The sequence below is a fragment of the Esox lucius genome, chromosome 13 (genome assembly GCF_011004845.1).
Source record: "Esox lucius isolate fEsoLuc1 chromosome 13, fEsoLuc1.pri, whole genome shotgun sequence".
Taxonomy (NCBI): Eukaryota; Metazoa; Chordata; class Actinopteri; order Esociformes; family Esocidae; genus Esox; species Esox lucius.
The window spans coordinates 17047110-17067213 of NC_047581.1; the positions used below are offsets into that span (position 1 = coordinate 17047110).

Sequence of the window (20104 nt, forward strand, 5' to 3'; positions counted from 1 at the left end):
GACCCCATGGGGAAAGGGCCGACCACCAGGCGCTCGCATACGAGCCCCAACCCCGGGCCTGGCTCCAAGGTGGGGCCCCGGCTGCGCCATACCGGGCGACGTCACGGTCCTCAAAATGTTTTCCATCATTAAAGGGTTTTTGAGATCAAACAGGTGCAGTTAATACAGGTAATGAGTTGACAACAGGAGGGCTTCTTAAAGAAAAATGAACAGGTCTGTGAGAGACGGAATTCCTACTGGTTGGAAGGTGACCAAATACTTATGTCATGCAATAAAATGCTAATTAATTATTTAAAAATCACACGTGATTTTCTGGATTTTAGTTTTAGAGTTGGTCTCTCACAGTTGAAGTGTACCAATGATAAACATTACAGACCTCTACATGCTTTGTAAGCAGGAACACCTGCAAAATCGGCAGTGTATCAAATACTTGTTCTCCCCTCTGTAGATAAACATTGTCAGATCCTATTCAAAGCAATCGAAAAAGAAATTAGTTGAAAAATAGATATTCCACTACTGAAATAGACTCAAATAAAGTCCACAAGACTTGCATTTTCAGGTGGGTGTGGTTTGAACCTGGTAGTATGTCAGCCACCACTCCAGAACTCACCAGAGCATTGAACAACAGGTTGTCATAAGTGTCCTTGTCCGAAGTCTCCATCATAATGCTGAACAGGGCATCAAGTGTGTCCTGTAAAAACTAAAAACACAAAAAAATAATATAGCTACAAGCAGCAATGAATGGTGTTCTCAGGATGACACTGATCATTCATTGTTTCAAAAAAAGACCCATATATTTACAATATTTTCTATACTCTAAGAAATTGGGTTGAAGTTCTGGAGAAAACTAAAATCCAGATACCTGCAAAATTATGTAAACCACTGAACAATTTTAAAACGTTATTGAATTGCAAAAGGATTTGATTTTCATTTGGTTTGATGTTTTGTTTTAAAACAGACTTCGGGTTAATGTGGTGAAATATTTAGAAAACAGAAATATATCATCATGCATAATTAGTCAAACCCAAAACATTACTATTTGGTATAAAACACCTTCCTCTGCAATTAAATCTTTGCTATGTAATCAGGGTTGTGTCTGAGTCATTTTGCCAAATTCTTCTTGTCAGTTATCCTCCAGGTTGGTGGAGTTTGCCACAGATTCTCAATGGAATTAAGATCAGGACTTTTACTGTGCCACTGTAGGATAGTCATCTTTTTGTTCGTGAGCCACTCAAATGTTGCTTGTCTGGTGCTTGGGATCAGTTTCCTCACAAGCTTATTTTTTAGCAGACCTTGTCCAGTTCTCTCACAGTATTTCTCTGCATTTTGCTCAATCCATTCGTCCATGAAATGTATTAAGATGCAGTCCCTGCTCATGAGAAACACCTCCACACCATGGTGCTAACACTATAATCCTTCACTCTAGATATAGTCAGAGTTGAGGCATGGCAGTGTTAGGTTTACGCCACACATAGCACTGGCCAAAAAGCCATGTCTTGGACTAACAGCGGGGACTGAGGGTTATGAAATGCGTTAACCAGCGCATCAATACTAGGCATGTTGAACTCTTATGATCCTCTGAACAAACCATAACAGAATCATGGAAATTAACAAACTCAGCAGTTAAAATAAATTCAGTGTAAGCGTGCTTCAAAATTTACAATACAGTTTATATTATAATTTTTTTATTTAAATGTTGGGATTTCTTTCACGATCCCGGCAACACAGAAATGATAGGACTCACAGGGTCAAGTTACAATCAGTGTTTCACAATAAAATATCAAACAGCACAACATCTCAAGGAACCATTTGTAATTCATTGAAATTAAGAGAAGTTACTCAGGCTTCTAGTTATTGTTTGCCAAATACAAACAATTTATAAATCTGTGCTGGAGTTCTTTGACCATGTCAAGAAAAACAAATCCTCCATGAACATCTTCCTATAAATATATTTCTATGTTGTAGTTAAATGTCCACTCCGGTCAAACTGAAATGTCTTTCCAGTTAAAAAGTCCTACCTTCCAAACATATAACTGACTTAAAGAAACAAAATATGTGATTCTACTCCATTAAAAGAGGAAGAGCAGTGCATCTCTCCAACCAAATGACCAACTACACATCTGAACCTCATTTTGAATGGTTTCATGATTTGTTGTAATATGTCTGAGACTATGTGATGTCCCTTCTAGACAAGTTTAAATAACAAGGTGTTTTTAGAGCATTGTGACAATTTCCTTAAGGTAACCATGTGACCAGAGTGCACATTTAAGGAGACTGGCTCTGCTCCAGGTTTAAACTCACCTTGACAATCTCCCCTCCCTCTACCTCCATCAGGCGCTGCAGGTTCTGTTCCAGCTCTTCAGGATTTGACCTCCAGTTCAACAAACCCAGCAGATCCACTGGGAAAACAGCAACAAATAATTACATAAGTCAATGTCTTTTTATATTCAAATGCACAAAATAACAGTGTCGTTCTGAGCAGTGAAATTCTTATGACATGGCACGTGACATCTACGCAGTACCATTAAGTCAAATATAAAGCAATAATAGGATAATAATCAACAATGTAAAGTAGCAACAATTCCAAAGAGTGAATATGGACAATATGAAATAAATATAAAATATTATAAGTAACCAATGTGACCAATATGACCATAGATCATTGTTGCTGGTTAAAAAAACTGAGTCTGGAAGTGTTTGCCGTGATGCTCCGGTAACGTCTACCAGACAGCAACAGTGTGAACAGACCATAGCCTGGGAGGCTGGAGTCTTTTATGGCATTCTGGGCTTTTCTAAGGCATCAGGCGTGGTAGATGCCTTGCATGGAGGGGACATGGCAACCGATGATGTGCTCCGTTGACTTCACCACCCTCTGGAGGGTCTTGCGATCAGTAGCAGAGCATCTTTGATGAACACATTGAGAAACTTGAAATTGGAGACACTCTCCACTTCAGCTCTATCGATGTGTATGGGGGCACGACCCTCCCTCTGCTGCTCCCTAAAGTCCACAATAATCTTTTCAGGTGGGGACTGCAGACAGAGTTAAGGAGAGGTTGAATATGGAGGTGAAAACTTCCACTAGCTGGATATCCCCTGAGGACACAGCCTGGAATGCCATTTGGCCCTGGTGGTTTCGGTGGATTCACTCTATGAAAAGCTCTCTTCACGTCGTCCGTGACTAGGGACAGAGTGCAGTCGAAGGTCACCTCAAACCACGCATACAAGGTGTTAAGCTTGTCTGGGAGAGAGGCAGCAGGCTGGACATCATTGCTATTTCTTCCTTTATAGTCTGTGATGTGTTGCAGTCCTCCCCACATGCGTCTGGGGTCAGAGCTGTGGTAGTTAGACTGCAATTATCCCTGTAGTCTCTTTTTGCATCTCTGATAGGATCCTACGGAAGGCCATCTGGACCTCCTCAAAGCCTCCAGGTACTGGAACTATAGGCAGAGGACTAAGCTCGGAGCTTAGCAAGGATATTACCATTAACCCACGGCTTTTGGTTGGGGAAAGTCTGAACATTTGAGTCTGTGTATTCATCAATGTCCACATCAGCTGGGACACAGAACATCTGCCAATCTGCTGTTTCAAAGCAGTCCTGGAGAGTGGTAATGGATTCCTCATTCCAGTGTTCAACAGCCCGGGAAACCGGTTTGTCCTGTTTTAGACGTTGTATGTAGGTTGGGAGGAGAAGAAAGGAAATGTGATCTGCCTTACAAAGGCCGGGCGGGAGAGGAGTTTGTAGCGGTTTTGTATTTTTGAATAACAATGGTCAAGTGTCTGATCACCACGGGTGGGAAAGTTAATGTGCTGGTGTTATTTTGGCAAAACTTTCCTCATATTAGGCCTACTGAAGTCACCAACAACAATAGAAGCTGCCTCAGGGTGAGCATCCTCTGGTCCATTAATAATTGGGTATAGGTCCTCTACCACATGCATTTTATCCACCTGCAGGTGTATGAAGACTGCTGCGATTATAGCGGAGCTGAATTCCCGCAGAAGGTAGAAGGGCTGTACTTTTATTGTTAGGAGCTCCAGGTCTGGTGAACAGTGTGTTGAAAGTACAACAACATCCAAACCCCAGAGTGAGTTAATAATGCAGATCCTTCCACCTTTACGTTTACTTCTGTCCTGCCGGTAGATAGAAAAACCACTGAGTCAGGCACCATAGGGTCTAGCCAGGTCGCAACAAAAGCCGGCACACAGCAGTTTACAATGTCCCGCTGGAGGTAGTTCTTCATTTTTAATCTCCAGGGATTGAACATTTGCCAGTAAAATGCTCAGTAACGGCAGGCTGCCGTGTCTCGTCCGATATCTACATGGGATTCTGGCACATTTGCCTCTCTTCTTTCTCCTGTGTTGGGAGTATTCGTAAACAAATTGGTGGCAGGACAAAGGAATCACAGCAAGTGCTCCGGTAAGTAGAGAAAAAGTCAGTATTCGGGGATGAACGAACTTCCAAAAGTGTTAGTCGATCATACTGTATGAGCAACAGTGCAGCATAATCAAAAATAAAAACAATATAAACAGTAATAAGCAAAACTACTAAGTGAATGCAGAGCCATTGTCAGTGCGACCTTTCATCACAGCACACTGTAGCAAAGCAATATCCTAGTTAAGCTTTAATGTATTTCACGTAAACACCACTTTGCTTTAAAATACGAGAAAATGTGAGACCTTCATTCTATTAGATTCTACTTGTTTTTGTCCTACATTACCATTCTGGGTAAGTTTAGTGGAACAGGTTAGAGTGCCAATCTGGAAGCTGTCCTTGGTTAGAGGGATGACTGAATTGTTCAATGTTTTCCCTGTCTGCTTCTCTTTCTCCTCCAACTCAGCCCGGGTGCCTGGGAGAGTCAGGTACGTCTTTACATCCTCAGACTTCTTCATGTCAACCTAAGAGACATTTTAAAAGGAATTAAATAATAAAACATGCATTACCGCGCAATTTACTATTCATTGTCATGGATGGAAACTCACTGTCCGATTTTTGTTTTATTTAAAATATCTAAATAATTACACGTGAGTGTCACAGCTATGTATCAGAGCCCTCTAGTAACACCAAACTGTCTGTATTCTACAGGTTCTGTGACCACAGTGTGGTTTACATACTGAACTGTAGGGTCAATGACAGTGGCAGGATGCTGTGCATGTCCCACCTTGTAGACAATGAGGTCATGTCTGCCGTCTCTTAGTGTGGTTCCATCTCCTTTCATCAGGCGGACGAACGCCATGCCAAACGGCTTTTCTGATTTGTCTCTAGCTGAAGGAAACACAGCAGTGTCACTGCGGAATCAGTCAAAAAACTATTGTGGTAGCTCTCAGAGGGCTAAGACAGTCTGCCTGGTCATTGAATGTTTTAGGAATGTGAGGTACTTACAGTCCTGAGATGATCTGTGTCGAAACATCACCCTGAGATGACAGCGTCCCACATCTTCAATAGGTATAGTCACCTTGTAGGGGATAAGAAAGGTATCAGGGGACAAGGAGATTACACACAGATGTCCAAAGTCCAACAGTAAGAATTATTTCATGGTATACAGGAGGGGTCTCCAAATTTATTTCGCATGAGCGCAATTGAAACAAATAGTAAAACCTGTCGCAACCTACACATTATGCAACTACCCTAAGTCAGGGATTTTCCTTCATCCAAAACTCAAAGGTGACTGCTTTCACAAAATCTCGCACCGCCTGTGTCGACATGGTAAAACAGGATTTTGCGCTCATAAAAAAATTCAAGTGAAATACTGCGAAAACTTTTTCCATATTGGCAGTGTTGCCAGGTAAGGAGGTCTCTTACACAACTGGGATGTTTTTAATGGGCTTGGGAGAGCAGGGAGATTTAGCGGTTTTCTGTCTGGCAACTTTGCACAAAGGACCCCACCGGTCCTGACATCGCAGAGATGCGTAAAGTGGATCCTAGTTCTTTTGTCAAAATATGTCAAATATTTAAATGAAACATAATAACCCCTACATCCAATCTAAAAAAAATTTACATTTCAGATTACTTCCACTAGCCTAGAATTATAGATTAATATACTTTTTTTACAGAGTTCACCAGACAAACAAAGAAGACTGGTGAAAAGATGTACAGATTAGGGTATGTAATGATAGAATATGGGCATGAGAAACTTAACACAATGCGTAAGTGCTGACTAATGCTGAACAATGGACAATAGATAAGATGTGGTGGCCATTACTGATAGGCCCCACACACCCTGTCCACACTGTCCTGCGAGGAACTGTCCATATGACTCATAGATTCTATCGATAGACCCATGGACGATAGGGGAGGTTGGAACACACCATACAAGCGTATCATGTAGGATAAGCCTTTCTTATAGGAAGATAATAGACTGTGTTATGGTTGGCGACGATCACCGACCACCTACTGTGTATTGGCATAAAAGACTGTTTTAACTTAATTATTGGAGAACATGTAAGAACTATGGATGATCAACATCTTGGATTCCTGCTAAATAAAGATAGTCCCCTGACTACCAGTTGCATCAATTTTGTTTGTGGATCAAAAATATACAGAATCTAACAGTACTGTCACTAAAAACATCATATATGCAATATACAGTGTAAAAAATATACACCACATATTTAAGTCATTAACAATTTAAATGTATGAATGTGAATATGCTGGACCAGCACAAGCAGCATAGCCATGTACAGCTGAAGGGAATCAAGAGAGGGAGATGAACGATGTGGCGTCAAGGCAAGGATGGAGAAAAAACAACATGAAAAGGCTGAAATATAAGGAAGCACTGAACTGTAAGGTGAACTTTATTTTTTGGTGTTGCATCTTTAAGTTAATCTTACATGCAGCACAAACCATGGTGCTTTCCTACAGAGCAGCAAGGGGAACAGCCCCTCCCCATATGCAATGTTCAAACTTTTGGCTGACCAGAATTCCTGTCAATTTTCTGAAAATGTCTGAAACTACTTTTCTGAAGAGGAAAGAAAGAAAACTCCATTACAATATTGAGCTATTCACCTGTTTGAGACCCCAGGTATAGAGCTATATCCAATTAGGATAGTAATTAGGAACTTGAGTAACCATAAGAAGAGTACAGACCTATTATTTTCCTAATAGAGAAAACTGAGAACAAAGTTATGTACGGTGTACCTTCACGGTTTCGTTCCAGCTAGGCTGCTTGACCTGATAGTAAATGACAGACTTGTATTCGGTAATCCCATCATATCCAGCTCCAGGAAATATTGCTTTCTATTCAAGAGGAAGGACAATTTTTAAATAAAAACCAGTAGAACAGTTTAAAATATAATAAAAACTAGGGACTGTGGCAATAATGAGCTTCAAACAAGAAAACACATTTAATACTTCAAATATGTATGAAGATTCATCAGAATACCTTAGTAATCTAGGGTGGAGATACTTCAGATAAAAATGGTTAAATAAATGTGGCACATGTTAAGACCACACCCTTACCTCCATGAGATTGCCGTCATCATCTAGTACACTCATTATCACCTCAACATTTTTGGGTGTTGTTTTTTTACCACGGTCAAACTCCCCCTGCAGCAAGGTCACATATATATCGTTCCTCACATAACCTAATGGAAAATAATTAGTTGAAGAAAAAAAACATTATTTATCTATCAATCTATTGATGGATGGAAATATGAAAATGTAACCCTATGGCACCTGGGAGGATGATCTCAGGGAAACCCATCTTTCTAACAATGGCGGTGGTGCGATCCACAAAGTGGGGGTAGTCCTTCCTAACCTGGGACAGGTCCCCAGGAAGCAGCTTCAGGGTCACAAACAGCCCTGAGAACCCAGCAGCAGAAAGCAAAAAAGTCTATATATAAAATACAGATAATGAGCTACTAAAATAACACCACAAACTTTCTTAGTTCCCTTTTGTTTGTGTAGGGACATTGCTTGGTTAGCTATCAAGGAAATTAAAAAGTCAGTGATAAATTCATTACTTAACAATAGTGTTTAACTGAACATACATGGTCTTGATGCAATACATGTACAGTGAGGGAAAAAAATATTTGATCCCCAGGTGATTTTGTACGTTTGCCCACTGACAAAGAAATGATCAGTCTATAATTTTAATGGTAGGTTTATTTGAACACAGAGTCAGAATAACAAAAACAAAAATCCAGAAAAACACATGTCAAAGATTTTATGAACTGATTTGCATTTTAATGTGTGAAATTTTGGTCTCCTCTAAATCTGAAACATTTCTGGCTCCCAGGTCTTTTTTATACAGGTAACGAGCTGAGATTAGGAGCACACTCCTAATCTCAGAGATTAGGGAGTGCTCCTAATCTCAGTTTGTTACCTGTATAAAAGATACCTGTCCACAGAAGCAATCAATCAATCAGATTCCAAACTCTCCACCATAGTCAATACCAAAGAGCTGTCCAAGGATGTCAGAGACAAGATTGTAGACCTACACAAGGCTGGAATGGGCTACAAGACCATCGCCAAGCAGCTTGGTGAGAAGGTGACAACAGTTGGGGCGATTATTCACAAATGGAAGAAACACAAAATAACTGTCAATCTCCCTCGGTCTGGGGCTCCATGCAAGATCTCAGCTTGTGGAGTTGCAATGACCATGAGAACGGTGAGGAATCAGCCCAGAATTACACAGGAGGATCTTGTCAATGATCTCAAGGCAGCTGGGACCATAGTCACCAAGAAAACAATTGGTAACAGTACGCCATGAAGGACTGAAATCCTGCAGCCCCCGCAAGGTCCCCCTGGTCAAGAAAGCACATGTACAGGCCCGTCTGAAGTTTACCAATGAATATCTGAACATCTGATTCAGAGGAGAACTGGGTGAAAGTGTTGTGGTCAGATGAGACCAAAATCAAGCTCTTTGGCATCATCTCAACTCGCCGTGTTTGAAGGAGGAGGAATTCTGCCTATGACCCCAAGAAGAAGCACATTAAGGTCCTGGAGTGGCCTAGCCAGTCTCCAGACCTTAATCCCATAGTAAATCTGTGGAGGAAGCTGAAGGTTCGAGTTGCCAAACGTCAGCCTCAAAACCTTAATGACTTGGAGAAGATCTGCAAAGAGGAGTGGGACAAAATCCCTCCTGAGATGTGTACAAACCTGGTGGCAAACTACAAGAAACTTCTGACCTCTGTGATTTCAAGGGTTTTGACACAAGGGCTTTGCCACCAAGTACTAAGTCATGTTTTGCAGAGGGGTCGAATACTTATTTCACTCATTAAATGCAAATCAATTTATAAAAATTTTTACATGAGTTTTTCTGGATTTTTCTGTTGTTATTATGTCTCTGACTGTTCAAATAAACTTACCATTAAAATTATAGAATGATCACATCTTTGTCAGTGGGAAAACATACAAAATCAGCAGGGGATCAAATACAGTGAGGGGAAAAAGTATCTCAACTGTACACTGGAGGATGCTGTATTGAGGCTGGGGGTAAAAATAATTAGAATAAATAATGGGGTAAAAAAAAATAATACTAAGTTCACTCTTAAAATATGCCTAAAGAAATGTTTTCTAACACACATTACAACAAAAATCTAATGTACCTGCCATACAAAAATTGTTTCCCGATTTCAACAATCTAAGCTACTCCTGAATTAAGTATATTCCTTTTTATTTTATATTTAATTCTGCACAGAGTGAATGACTCTTTACCCTGGCCCTTGTGGTTGACCTCCCGGGTGTTAATGACTTTGTTGAAGACAGCAGTGAGAGGCTCATTCTCTCCAATGACTCGAGATGGAAGGAGCGGTGACATAATGAGCTGTCTCTGACGGATGTAGGTTTCCATTGCGATCCTGTGAATGAGCGAGGAGAAAGGAGATAGAGAAAAGAGAAAGAGGTAGAAATAAATTGTAAAAGCTATCCATGTGACCAAAAAACAGACAATTGAACATATTTTAATAATTTTAACACTGGGAATCTGCAATGTTCTTGAAGTGGATATGTTTGGTAAAATATTCTGTTTTATTGTTAAAAATAGACATTGAGCATAGAGTTACATGTGTTGTTTAACACTGCTTCTTCTGAGCCACCCACCTGTGAAGCTTGATACTTGTCACATGTTAGTGGTGTCAGGGTATATTCTATGGAGCTTAGTTGTGGAGTAGGTAAACCAACAAGAGGTAAAAGAAATAATGGCAGTGTCTAGAATTGAGCATGCATGAATGTCTTTGAAGCTCTCCTCCAAATCCAACTGAAGTGTTTCACTGCCTAGTTCTTCCTCACATTGTGTTTTGGATGGTTCTATAGAGGCCTGTTTAATGTGTCATATAGATGGGATATATAGTATCTCGCAAAAGTGAGTACACCCCTCACATTTTTGTAAATATTTGAGTATATCTTTTCATGTGACAAACAATGTAGAAATGACAGTTTGCTACAATGTAAAGTAGTAAGCTTGTATAACAGTGTAAATTTGCTGTCCCCTCAAAATAACACTACACAGCCATTAATGTCTAAACCGCTGGCAAGAAAAGTGAAAATGTCCAAATTGTGAAGGGTGTACTCGCTTTTGTGAGATACTGTACGTTTGCTTGTGCACATTTTGAAGCATCTACCTGGTGGGGTTCCTCGCCATCAGGAGTAGGAATGACAGTAATCTATGGCCAAAGTGCACCTTTTGTTTGCTTCCACATGCAAATGGTACTTATGATAGAATTGTGAAGATACATTTCATAAGACGTGAAAAAAACATTTAAAAAAACTAAAAACATCCTGCTTTCAGTTTTGACTATTTTTTATTTTACAGTTATTTAAAATGTATGTACATGTATGAGGTGCTACTCAGTCGGCCACTTTCCTAGTTAATATTTGACTCAACCAAATTTTTTACTCCTACACGAACACAAGATCTTAGGGTTTAAAACTGGTTTGATAAGAAAGGCCAAAGACCTGAGTAATGAAAACAAAAACGAAAGGGGAGTATTAATATAAGGGATTTGTTAACATGTGGACTTTGTTCGCTCAAGAGCTGTAGCCACGTGTTTAATGCTGGGGGCCGAAAAGTGTCAAATGCATCAACACAAATATTTTTTTTTCCAGAGAATTAGCTTGAATGCTAGCCAAGACCCAATCATAACACTTCTTTGCTCAGACAATTACACTTGCAATTACACTAGGAAATTACAAAATAATGTCATTCAAGGGCTAAGGGGTGTAGAGCAGAGGGCTGTCTAATTTGCTTTTGGCCTGCAGCCATGACGAAAATTTGTAGAGCCTGTGAGACTCACTGTTGAAACGGAATGAAATGCTGCTTCTCCTCATCATCTGCTTTTCCATGGGCGATATCTGTGATGTCCATTACTGTGAACAGAGGCAATGATATTGTGAATGTGGTGAAAAATTTGCCATGGCTATGCTAATAATCTGCTATCAATTCAATTCCCCCACTTGTCCTCTTAGTATGCTAGAAAAGTAACAACTGATTCTGGCCTATCACAGAATTCTAAAAGAGAAAGTCTTTTGGCCATGAGCACACCTAGATCATACCATTCTGCCTAAAGACATTCCCTCATTTGGTGTTTTGATGATGTTGGTGTAGAGAGCTATCTAAAAGCTGTCTGATTAAGGTGATAACTTAGATTTGCAGTGACCATTCCCTCAAAGAAAATATTTCTAAAGATGAAATAAATGTCACACAGAACCAAAAGTCCATGTACCATTCAAAATTCAGTGATATGAGGCACTTGGTCAAACGTTTGCCTGCACTGTATTTCTTTATGAAGTATGATTTCTTACTTGAATAAATTGAAGTAAATTAAAGTTAGATTTGTCATATATTCAGTGGAGATGTAATTTGTAACTGTTAAAACATTTTATCCTGAAATGCTGGCATCGCAGGCAACAACAGATATTATTTTAAGGCCCAGAAGGGAAAGCAAGTGCAGTTATGGTCAGTGTTTTTCTGGCTCTTATCCAGGACAGGCAAGCAATTTTATTTTGGCCTTCATTTACCTACAATATACAATCAACCTGAGCATGAAGGACAGTGTTCACATTTAGGATTAAGTAAATACATGAGTAAACCAGCACAAAAGTGCATTAAAATACATCTCACCAGCCACTCCAAAAGGCCTTCTTAAGCCACCTGTGTGTTTCTTGCCCTCCTTGAGCTCCATGCTGCCCACCCTGATGATCTGACAGACGAGGAAGAGACGCGGCCTAATCAGGTCACTACTGCTCAGGTCCTGGCCAGGGGGCAGAGAGGGGAGACTTTCAATGCAGAAATGGATAACATAATTGTTGAATAACATTTTAATATAGTAGGCATTTATCAATATTACTAGAGAAATGTGCTTACATGACTAACCTTTGATTAACTTGGTGAGGAGCTTAATGTCACCCACACATAAGGCTTGTGCAAGAACCAACATTTACTAAATTATGTTGTTTCCTATTACTCGCTGGCTTTAAGCAAAAGAGTAGAAATGACCAGACGAACTGTCTGATGAACTGTCTAGAATAATAGAGCTGTGGTTAAGGGTGATATAAATTACATATACTTGTTCTTGTTTCCTGTTTTCCATGTATGCTGCCGAGTAGAAAAAGGTCAGAGACAGGGCAACCCCAGGTGTCACATTAAAACAGTCCTAGCACATGTGTAACCAATACGAAGGGAGAGAAATAGGACAGGGCAGGACAAGGAAGTATTCAGATTTGTCTACTTACAAGTATAAATTGTATGTGTTTTTCCAATTGTATCAGAATTTTCTGAATAAACGCTTAAGACCAGTTTGCAATTTTTAGTGTTTCATTGGGTTCAGTTCAGTTGACTCTGACAATATTGTAATTAAAAACAGCATGGCAAAACATTTGTTATATGCTATTAATCATTATATAACAAAATAATATATGTAAGCAAAATAAATTAAGAGCCTGATTGAACAAATAAACAATCCATCACTGATACTGTGAAAGTTCTCATAACATTTCGTAGGTTGTGGCTAACTATCTCATAACACAAAAAACTATGTGGTCTTGGGCATGATCAAGTGAAAAAGGAGCTCCCAGGTGATGTATTGGTCATGGCCATTGACCAAACAGACACACTGTATATAGAAATTACAAATATAAAATGTAATGCTTTTTAGGGTCTAACAAAATAACAAAACAATCATGAAATTACTCTTAATAAAAAAATGACATCTGATCTATACATACTGTTCTATTCAAAAGTATGTGAATCCCTTGTGCAATTTAAGTTTTCTCCATGAAATCTGTAGTTAATCAGAAGTCTTATTCATCAAAATCAATATAACAGGTTTACAGTAACCAATTCCATATTTTAGTTTACAGGAAATCATGTGTTTCGAAGAAAAAATAAATATAAAAGGGGCAAAAATAGGTGATGCCCAAGCTGCATTAATTTAATCAAGAAGCAAGCAAGCAAGTATATTTATATAGCACAATTCATACATAGAAGCAATTCAATGTGCTTTACAATGAAAATAAAAAATGCAATAGAATTAAAATAGTCAGATTAGGTAAGTAAAATCTGGTGGGTAAATAATTGGGTACCAAATGAACCAACAAAGGAGGAATTGTTAGGAAAGAGTTTTGGATGTGACTGATAAAGAGAGACAAGACACCTGGTCAGTTTGGTGTTACCCATAGTGAATGCAAAACACCACACAAAGGGAAAGAAGATCTCAGAGGACTTCAGGGAAAGGCTAATGAGAGCAGTCTGGGGATGGCTACAGTATAGAACCATCTCAAAAAGAATTGAGCTTGATCAGTCCACTGTGAGGCAAATCATATGCAAATGGAATGCATTTAACATGACAGCAACTCAGCCTAGATGTGGACGCCATTCCAAATCATCTTCCAAATCATTATAAATTAATTATTAATGTTTAGGTTGCCATTTACCTAATCATTATAAATTAGGTAAATGGCAACCCAAACATGACACCCGGAAATTTGCAGACCTCCTTTGATGCATCTTAGATTACTGTGAAAGCTTCAACAATATGAAAACTGTATCGAAATGACATTCACGAAAGAGTGGCTAAGGAGAAGCCTCTGCAGTCAAAAAAGAACCCAACTGCAAACTCCAAAACTGACACTTCAGGTCACAATCAAAACTGTTATATTTGGTGAAAATCCAATATATCCTAGAACCAAAACAACCTTATACCAACAGTCAAGGATGTCAAAATCTGGGGGCAGCTTTTCGTCCTCTGGAACTGGTCAACTGCACATCATCATGGGAAACATTAATTCTGATGCATAACTGAATATTATTGAACATCAGGCCATCAGTCAAGGAGCTAAAGCTGGACAAAAAATTGGTCTTTCAACAAGCCTACAACCCAAACCATTTAAGAGGTATCAAAAAACACCAAAAAAATACCAATAATTGTCTCAGGATAAAGAAGATTTGTATTTTGGATTGGCCCAGTCAAAGTCTTGACCTTAAAGCAATCGAAATGCTATGGCCAGAAGTGGCCCATACATGCCAGACCCCCTCAAACCTCATTCAATTGGCTGAGATCTGAGTTTGTGATTAGATTATTCCAATAACATACATTTTTGCAAACAGAAATCAATTATGAAAATAATCGATACCTGCAGCCTTAGATTTGTCCCCAGTCCATCGGTTAGGGCACATGGCTAGTAAATTGCAACTACAATGGAGAAACAAGATATCATGAAGTAGGAGGAGTATTTCATAGAATTTACCGTAAAGAGGGCAGGCAGATTGTTGAGTTTCTCAATCTCTTTTGGCATGCCCATGCTGTCCCAGCGAACAAGGAAGTTCTCACTGCAAACATGCATGATATTCAATCAGTATCCCAACATAACGTGGGCACGCATTTGTTTGTCAAATAATACAAATACATAGTAGACATCTACATAGAGTAACATTTTGAAACAGTGGGTTACAAAAGTATACAAACTGTCTTATATTACTGAATAACAAATGGTACATTGAAATGTTCTGAAAAACAAAAATCCATTAAAACTGCAACTCAAAATAAATCACTCTAAGGTGACTGGTTGTATCTTGGGAAATACTGAAATAAATAAAACAAACAGAAATATGGGGCTTGCATAAGTATTCAATCCATGTGCTGTGAAATCTCCCTGTTAATTCAGATGAAATAAACTTGGCAAAACATGGACAATTACTTGACCATTAGTCTCCATCTGTGAACCATTAAAGTCACTGTCACATATTGCTCCAGTCAACAATGTCATGAGCTCTGCATAACACAGGCCTGTATGGGAGGGTGGCAACAAAGAAGACATCAATCAAAAACTACTTTCAAAAAGCATGTCAGGAGTTTGCTAAAAAACATAAGAGTAACGCACTATGGTCAGACTAAGAAAGAGGTTGGAAGACCAAGATAGAGCTTTCTGGACAAAACTCAAAGCCCTGTTTGTGGTGCAGACCTAATACAAGATACACTCTTGGTACAGGGAGGTCAAGTGGTGGTAGCATTATGCTGTGGGGTTGCTTCTCAACAGCAGGGACTATGCAACTTGCAAAATTAAAGGAAGGATGGAGGAAAATACAGCAACAAAACCTGCTTCAGTCTAAAAAAACAAAACAGGAAATTCACGTTTCAACAGGAAAATGGTTCTAAGCACAAGTGTGAAGCGAGAATGGAGGGCAACAACAAGATGAATGTCTTACAGGAGCCCAATGTCCTAAAGTCCTAATGTCAACCCCATTGAATTGCAGTCCACAAGCGACATCCAACCAACCTTAATGACTTCTAATGAATTTAGCAAATCAAGAAGTCTGGGCCAAAATCCCTCCAACACTGCACGCAAAACTGGTACATTTTTACCAGAAACGACTTAAAGCTGTTATTGCAGCGAAAGGTGGCTCTACAAAATATTGACCTGAGTTTTGACACCTATTTTGATTGTCATTGTTTTCAAAATAAAACATTAAACTAAACTAAATGTACAATTTGTAATTCAGTGACATTTGAGAATTTATCAGGGTTCTGAATACATGCCAGAAACTTTATAAGAAATGTCGAAAACACATTAATGCTTCTCTCAGATGTCAGAATCGTAGGTGGTGATGTTATCTAGTTCAGAACAAGACCATTAATGTAAGAGCATTGATATAAGACCTGATGAACTCAGACTGGTCTGGGTCATAGAGCGACATTAGCAGCTCTGCATCCTCCCCAATGTTACACACGAAGTTCTTGAGGTTCATGAGGAGACTGTAAGTGTGCACTGTGCTGAAAAGGGACTGGCGCCTCATCTCCAGATTCTGCAGCCGGGTCTATAAAGGGTCATAAAAACAACATATGAGCTCTCAAAGCACTGGGCAGGGCTAAGTCTAGAACCAGGGGTAGTCAGAAATACAAATTAAACAGAAAACAGGAGGCCCTTGCCTTCTCCTCCTGTATTCTGTCATCTATACTGCGAGACGCAGTCTCAAAGGCCCGGAACAGACTGACTGTGCTGGTGCAGTCTGGGTCCAATGTATTCCCTGCATCGTCTCTCACCACCAAGTCCAAACCCAGAATCCTGTACAATAGAATGCATCAAAATAACTTTATATGGATTTACAAGAGCATGTTAACTATATCATCTTAAGTGCCATCACTCAATGATGGAAAACTAAGCAGGTTCATGTCACCATGCAATTCATACCGATTTCCATAGTCAATCTTAGCTGTAACTTTCTTCCTGAGTTCCACTAGGTCATCCTTGGGCAGTGTCCCCGAAACTATCTGTGATCGATACTCAATAAGACTGTAGGCCATCTGTTGTACACCCCTGAACAAAGTCGTCTTGTTTTTCTGTCAAACAAAGTCATATTCGTCATAATCACAGTCACCCAGGCTTACAGAATAACAATATTTTCAAACACAGTGTCAGATATGAATATCCGAATAAGGGTAAGGTACTTTTTTAATGTGAGGATTATACATTTAGGGAACTGGATTAGAAACTAGTTCTCAACGTACCACATAGAGCTTGTGCCATATTTGTGCCCATTCCCTCAGTGTGGCACCTAGCTCAAGTACAAGAGGTACATCACTGGGGATAACTATTTCCTGTTGTCTACAAGATGGAAAAAAAAAGAATGACCAAATAATGTATCTATCTGATGCATTATAGTTGGCATGCATCCCATCAAATATAATCAATTTCTACTGACATGATAGTTGAGCAATACGTTACCCAGTCCCTTCAACTTTAGCCTCCTTAAGATGGATGTAAGATGCTGGGAAAATACCCTATGAAATTAAACAGAAACAATAACCTCTCTTACTATTTTTTGTTTTAAATAAAATCTATTAACGAATATTGTTTCCATACCTTCCGTGATTTGTTCCGTAATGTGTATCCTCTGTACCAGCCTATATTAATGATGAAAAAGATAAATGTCAGAGGTATAAAGGACCATTTAATCTGATCTCAATCACATGTGGACTGTACCTCTGTTTTGCATTGCTAGCATTCAGTTTTGCAGGGATTTATATAGCTTAGTGGTGTGCCTGAACTTTTTAAGCAGAGTGGACATGGCATACTGCAGACAAGTCAACTTATTATTAAAATAAAATTTTTATTCAAGTATAAAATAAATAGTTATCTAATTATTATGGTAACAGTTTTTTCAAGCAAAAATGCATGCAAAGTAGTACATAGGAATAGTCACAGGTAAATTATTTGAATAATGAACAGCATTTACCGGTGTTATGAAATAACATTGCCTCTTGTGCCTTATTGCCTGAACATAGATTTACTCTTGAATACAGGGTGGAAGTCATTTTAAATATAATAGAATGGATCAATCAACAGTAAAATTAAATCTAAAAATAAAAGAACAGACAATTACAACCAAAAACAAAAACAACATACTAATTCATAGGAGATACTGTATACGTTTGCTTGAATTCAATATTTTTGTTTTGATATAGAGAAAGGATCTACTGATTTTAGAGGCAAAAATATGATTGTCCTCAACTCTTAAAAATTGTGTGTGTGTTTCTCTAGTGTTGGATGCAGAGTATTCTCCTGGTCTCTTAAGTTGACTTGTCTTTCCAGCTCTGCTAACTCTGTCCTACTTTGTTTCTTTCTGGATGCCTGAAATTCTATGATTCAGCCCCTCAGATAAGCTTTATGTGTTTTCCATGGTAAAGATGAAGAAAACTCTCTGTTATCATTAAGGCTGCTCTAGTGTACCCAAACAAAGCTTTGTGATGTCATCATCACAAAGAAAAGACAGTTTCCACATTTTCTAAAATATACACAAAAATTGTTGTATATTGCCACGTGAAACAGCAACTTCTTAAAAAGACACTCAACCAGCAGGCATGAAGAAAACTACAAAAACTACAGTTGACCTGTCTACAGAAATATTTCAGATTCCAAGATGCTGGTGCACCCTTGTACCACCTGTCTCCACTCTCCAGGGCGTGCTTCTCCATTGGGTCATTGAATAATCAACTACTGTCTGCTGGATGTGTCGACTAAACTATAAAAGACATTCTGAATGTACACATGATGAAAAAGGTAACTTGAATATGAATTAAAAAAGAAGAAAAGCTAAGTTATTCAGGGATCAAGTTGTCTCATCCCCTCACCTCAACATACATTTCTCCCAGAAGAAAAATGAGAAACATGCAGATTATGAGGCACGGGAAACCTGTCAATGGCCTTATACGTAATGTGCAGTTAGTGAACAATTTCTTTGTTTTAAGAAATGCTCTGCAGTTGTGCTAATAACCCTCACAGCTCTGAAGCAAAACCCTTGAATTCATAAAGAAGTAGTTTTTTTGTATGCCTAGCAGCTATAAATGAACTTTACATAAACCACACATTTAAATGAGGTACATTAAAACGTGATTCATGGGGTAAACCACAAGTTTAAATCTACCTCACCCCATAACCTCAAGCAGTGAGTCATGGGGGTGTTGTGTGTAACTCCCTCAAATAAATAAAATCAACTGAAATTTGAATGCTTTTCCCTGAATTAAATTTGAATGCTTTTCCCTGAATCCAATAAAAAAAAGTTAATCTTCCTATAATTAGCCTTTACTGAAATCTAGCATGCCAAAGCACAAGGTATTAACTTAAATGTAAGACTAAAATAGCTAAAAATTGAAATCCCAATGCTACTAGTAATCATGAAGGTAAGGGTCAGCTGTCTAGCAGTACAATCTAAGGAAATAACATAATCTTTATGTAGAACATTTTAAACCAAAAATGTCTTACACTTATTATTATTATAAGATTTTTTAGGGATGAAGGCAAATGTATTGGTACAACCAACTGAAATACTCAGTGGAACCAGTGTCACCAGCAGAAATTGTTAGTCTGAAGCCCTGTTGTGGGGTAATACAATTCTGTTTGGCACCAAAGGAAATTAGTCTGGGACTTCTGTTACAATGCAAATAATTAGTCAGCTGGACATGTTATATTTTGTCTATATTTTCTCTAGCTGATTCATCTGATACTGATGACAATATCTACAAATTAAAGCTGAACAGTGTACATTTTAACCCCATAAACATTCAAACGCCATACAACTATTTCCATAATAATACATACATTGCTGCTTGTAAGTATGTGAACCCCTTGAGCAGTAATCATTTCACCATAAAATACTTATTTATGTAATCAGAACCACTCTTTTCTTCTCTGACATAACAGGTTTATACACTGAACAAAATTATAAATGCAACACTTTTGTTATTGCCCCCATTTATCATGAGCTGAACTCATAGATCTAAGCTTTTCTCTATGTACACAAAAGGCCTATTTCCCTCAAATATTAATTATAATAATAATAATAATTATTATTATTAGTGATCACTTCTCCTTTGCCGAGATAATCCATCCACCTCACAGGTGTGGCATATCAAGATGCTGATTAGACAGCATGATTATTGCACAGGTGTGCCTTAGGCTGGCCACAATAAAAGGCCACTCTAAAATGTGCAGTTTCTCTGTATGAGGGGGCTGAAAACCAGTCAGTATCTGGTGTGACCACCATTTGCCTTGTTGAATGGCACAACAATGGGCCTGAAGATCTCATAACGGTATGTCTGTGCATTCAAAATGCCATCAATAAAATGCACCGGTGTTCGCTGTCCATAACACGCCTGCCCATACCATAACCCCACC

At 38.7% G+C, this 20104-nt stretch overlaps 1 protein-coding gene across 1 annotated transcript in view; it reads right to left on the reverse strand.

Annotated features, from left to right (window-relative positions):
- The window catches only part of dock5 (dedicator of cytokinesis 5), a 64683-nt gene that overhangs the window by 33146 nt on the left and 11433 nt on the right, over positions 1-20104 (reverse strand). The window contains exons 3-20 of the mRNA XM_010875962.4: positions 17294-17334; positions 17156-17211; positions 16939-17035; positions 16622-16770; positions 16360-16495; positions 16090-16247; positions 14681-14762; positions 12057-12186; positions 11230-11302; positions 9653-9795; positions 7670-7795; positions 7454-7578; positions 7133-7231; positions 5378-5450; positions 5157-5260; positions 4716-4893; positions 2302-2399; positions 611-700 (exon numbers count right to left, since the gene is read on the reverse strand). Coding sequence (XP_010874264.1) covers positions 611-700; positions 2302-2399; positions 4716-4893; positions 5157-5260; positions 5378-5450; positions 7133-7231; positions 7454-7578; positions 7670-7795; positions 9653-9795; positions 11230-11302; positions 12057-12186; positions 14681-14762; positions 16090-16247; positions 16360-16495; positions 16622-16770; positions 16939-17035; positions 17156-17211; positions 17294-17334 — 1958 coding nt within the window. The remainder of the gene's footprint in view (positions 1-610; positions 701-2301; positions 2400-4715; positions 4894-5156; positions 5261-5377; positions 5451-7132; positions 7232-7453; positions 7579-7669; positions 7796-9652; positions 9796-11229; positions 11303-12056; positions 12187-14680; positions 14763-16089; positions 16248-16359; positions 16496-16621; positions 16771-16938; positions 17036-17155; positions 17212-17293; positions 17335-20104) is intronic.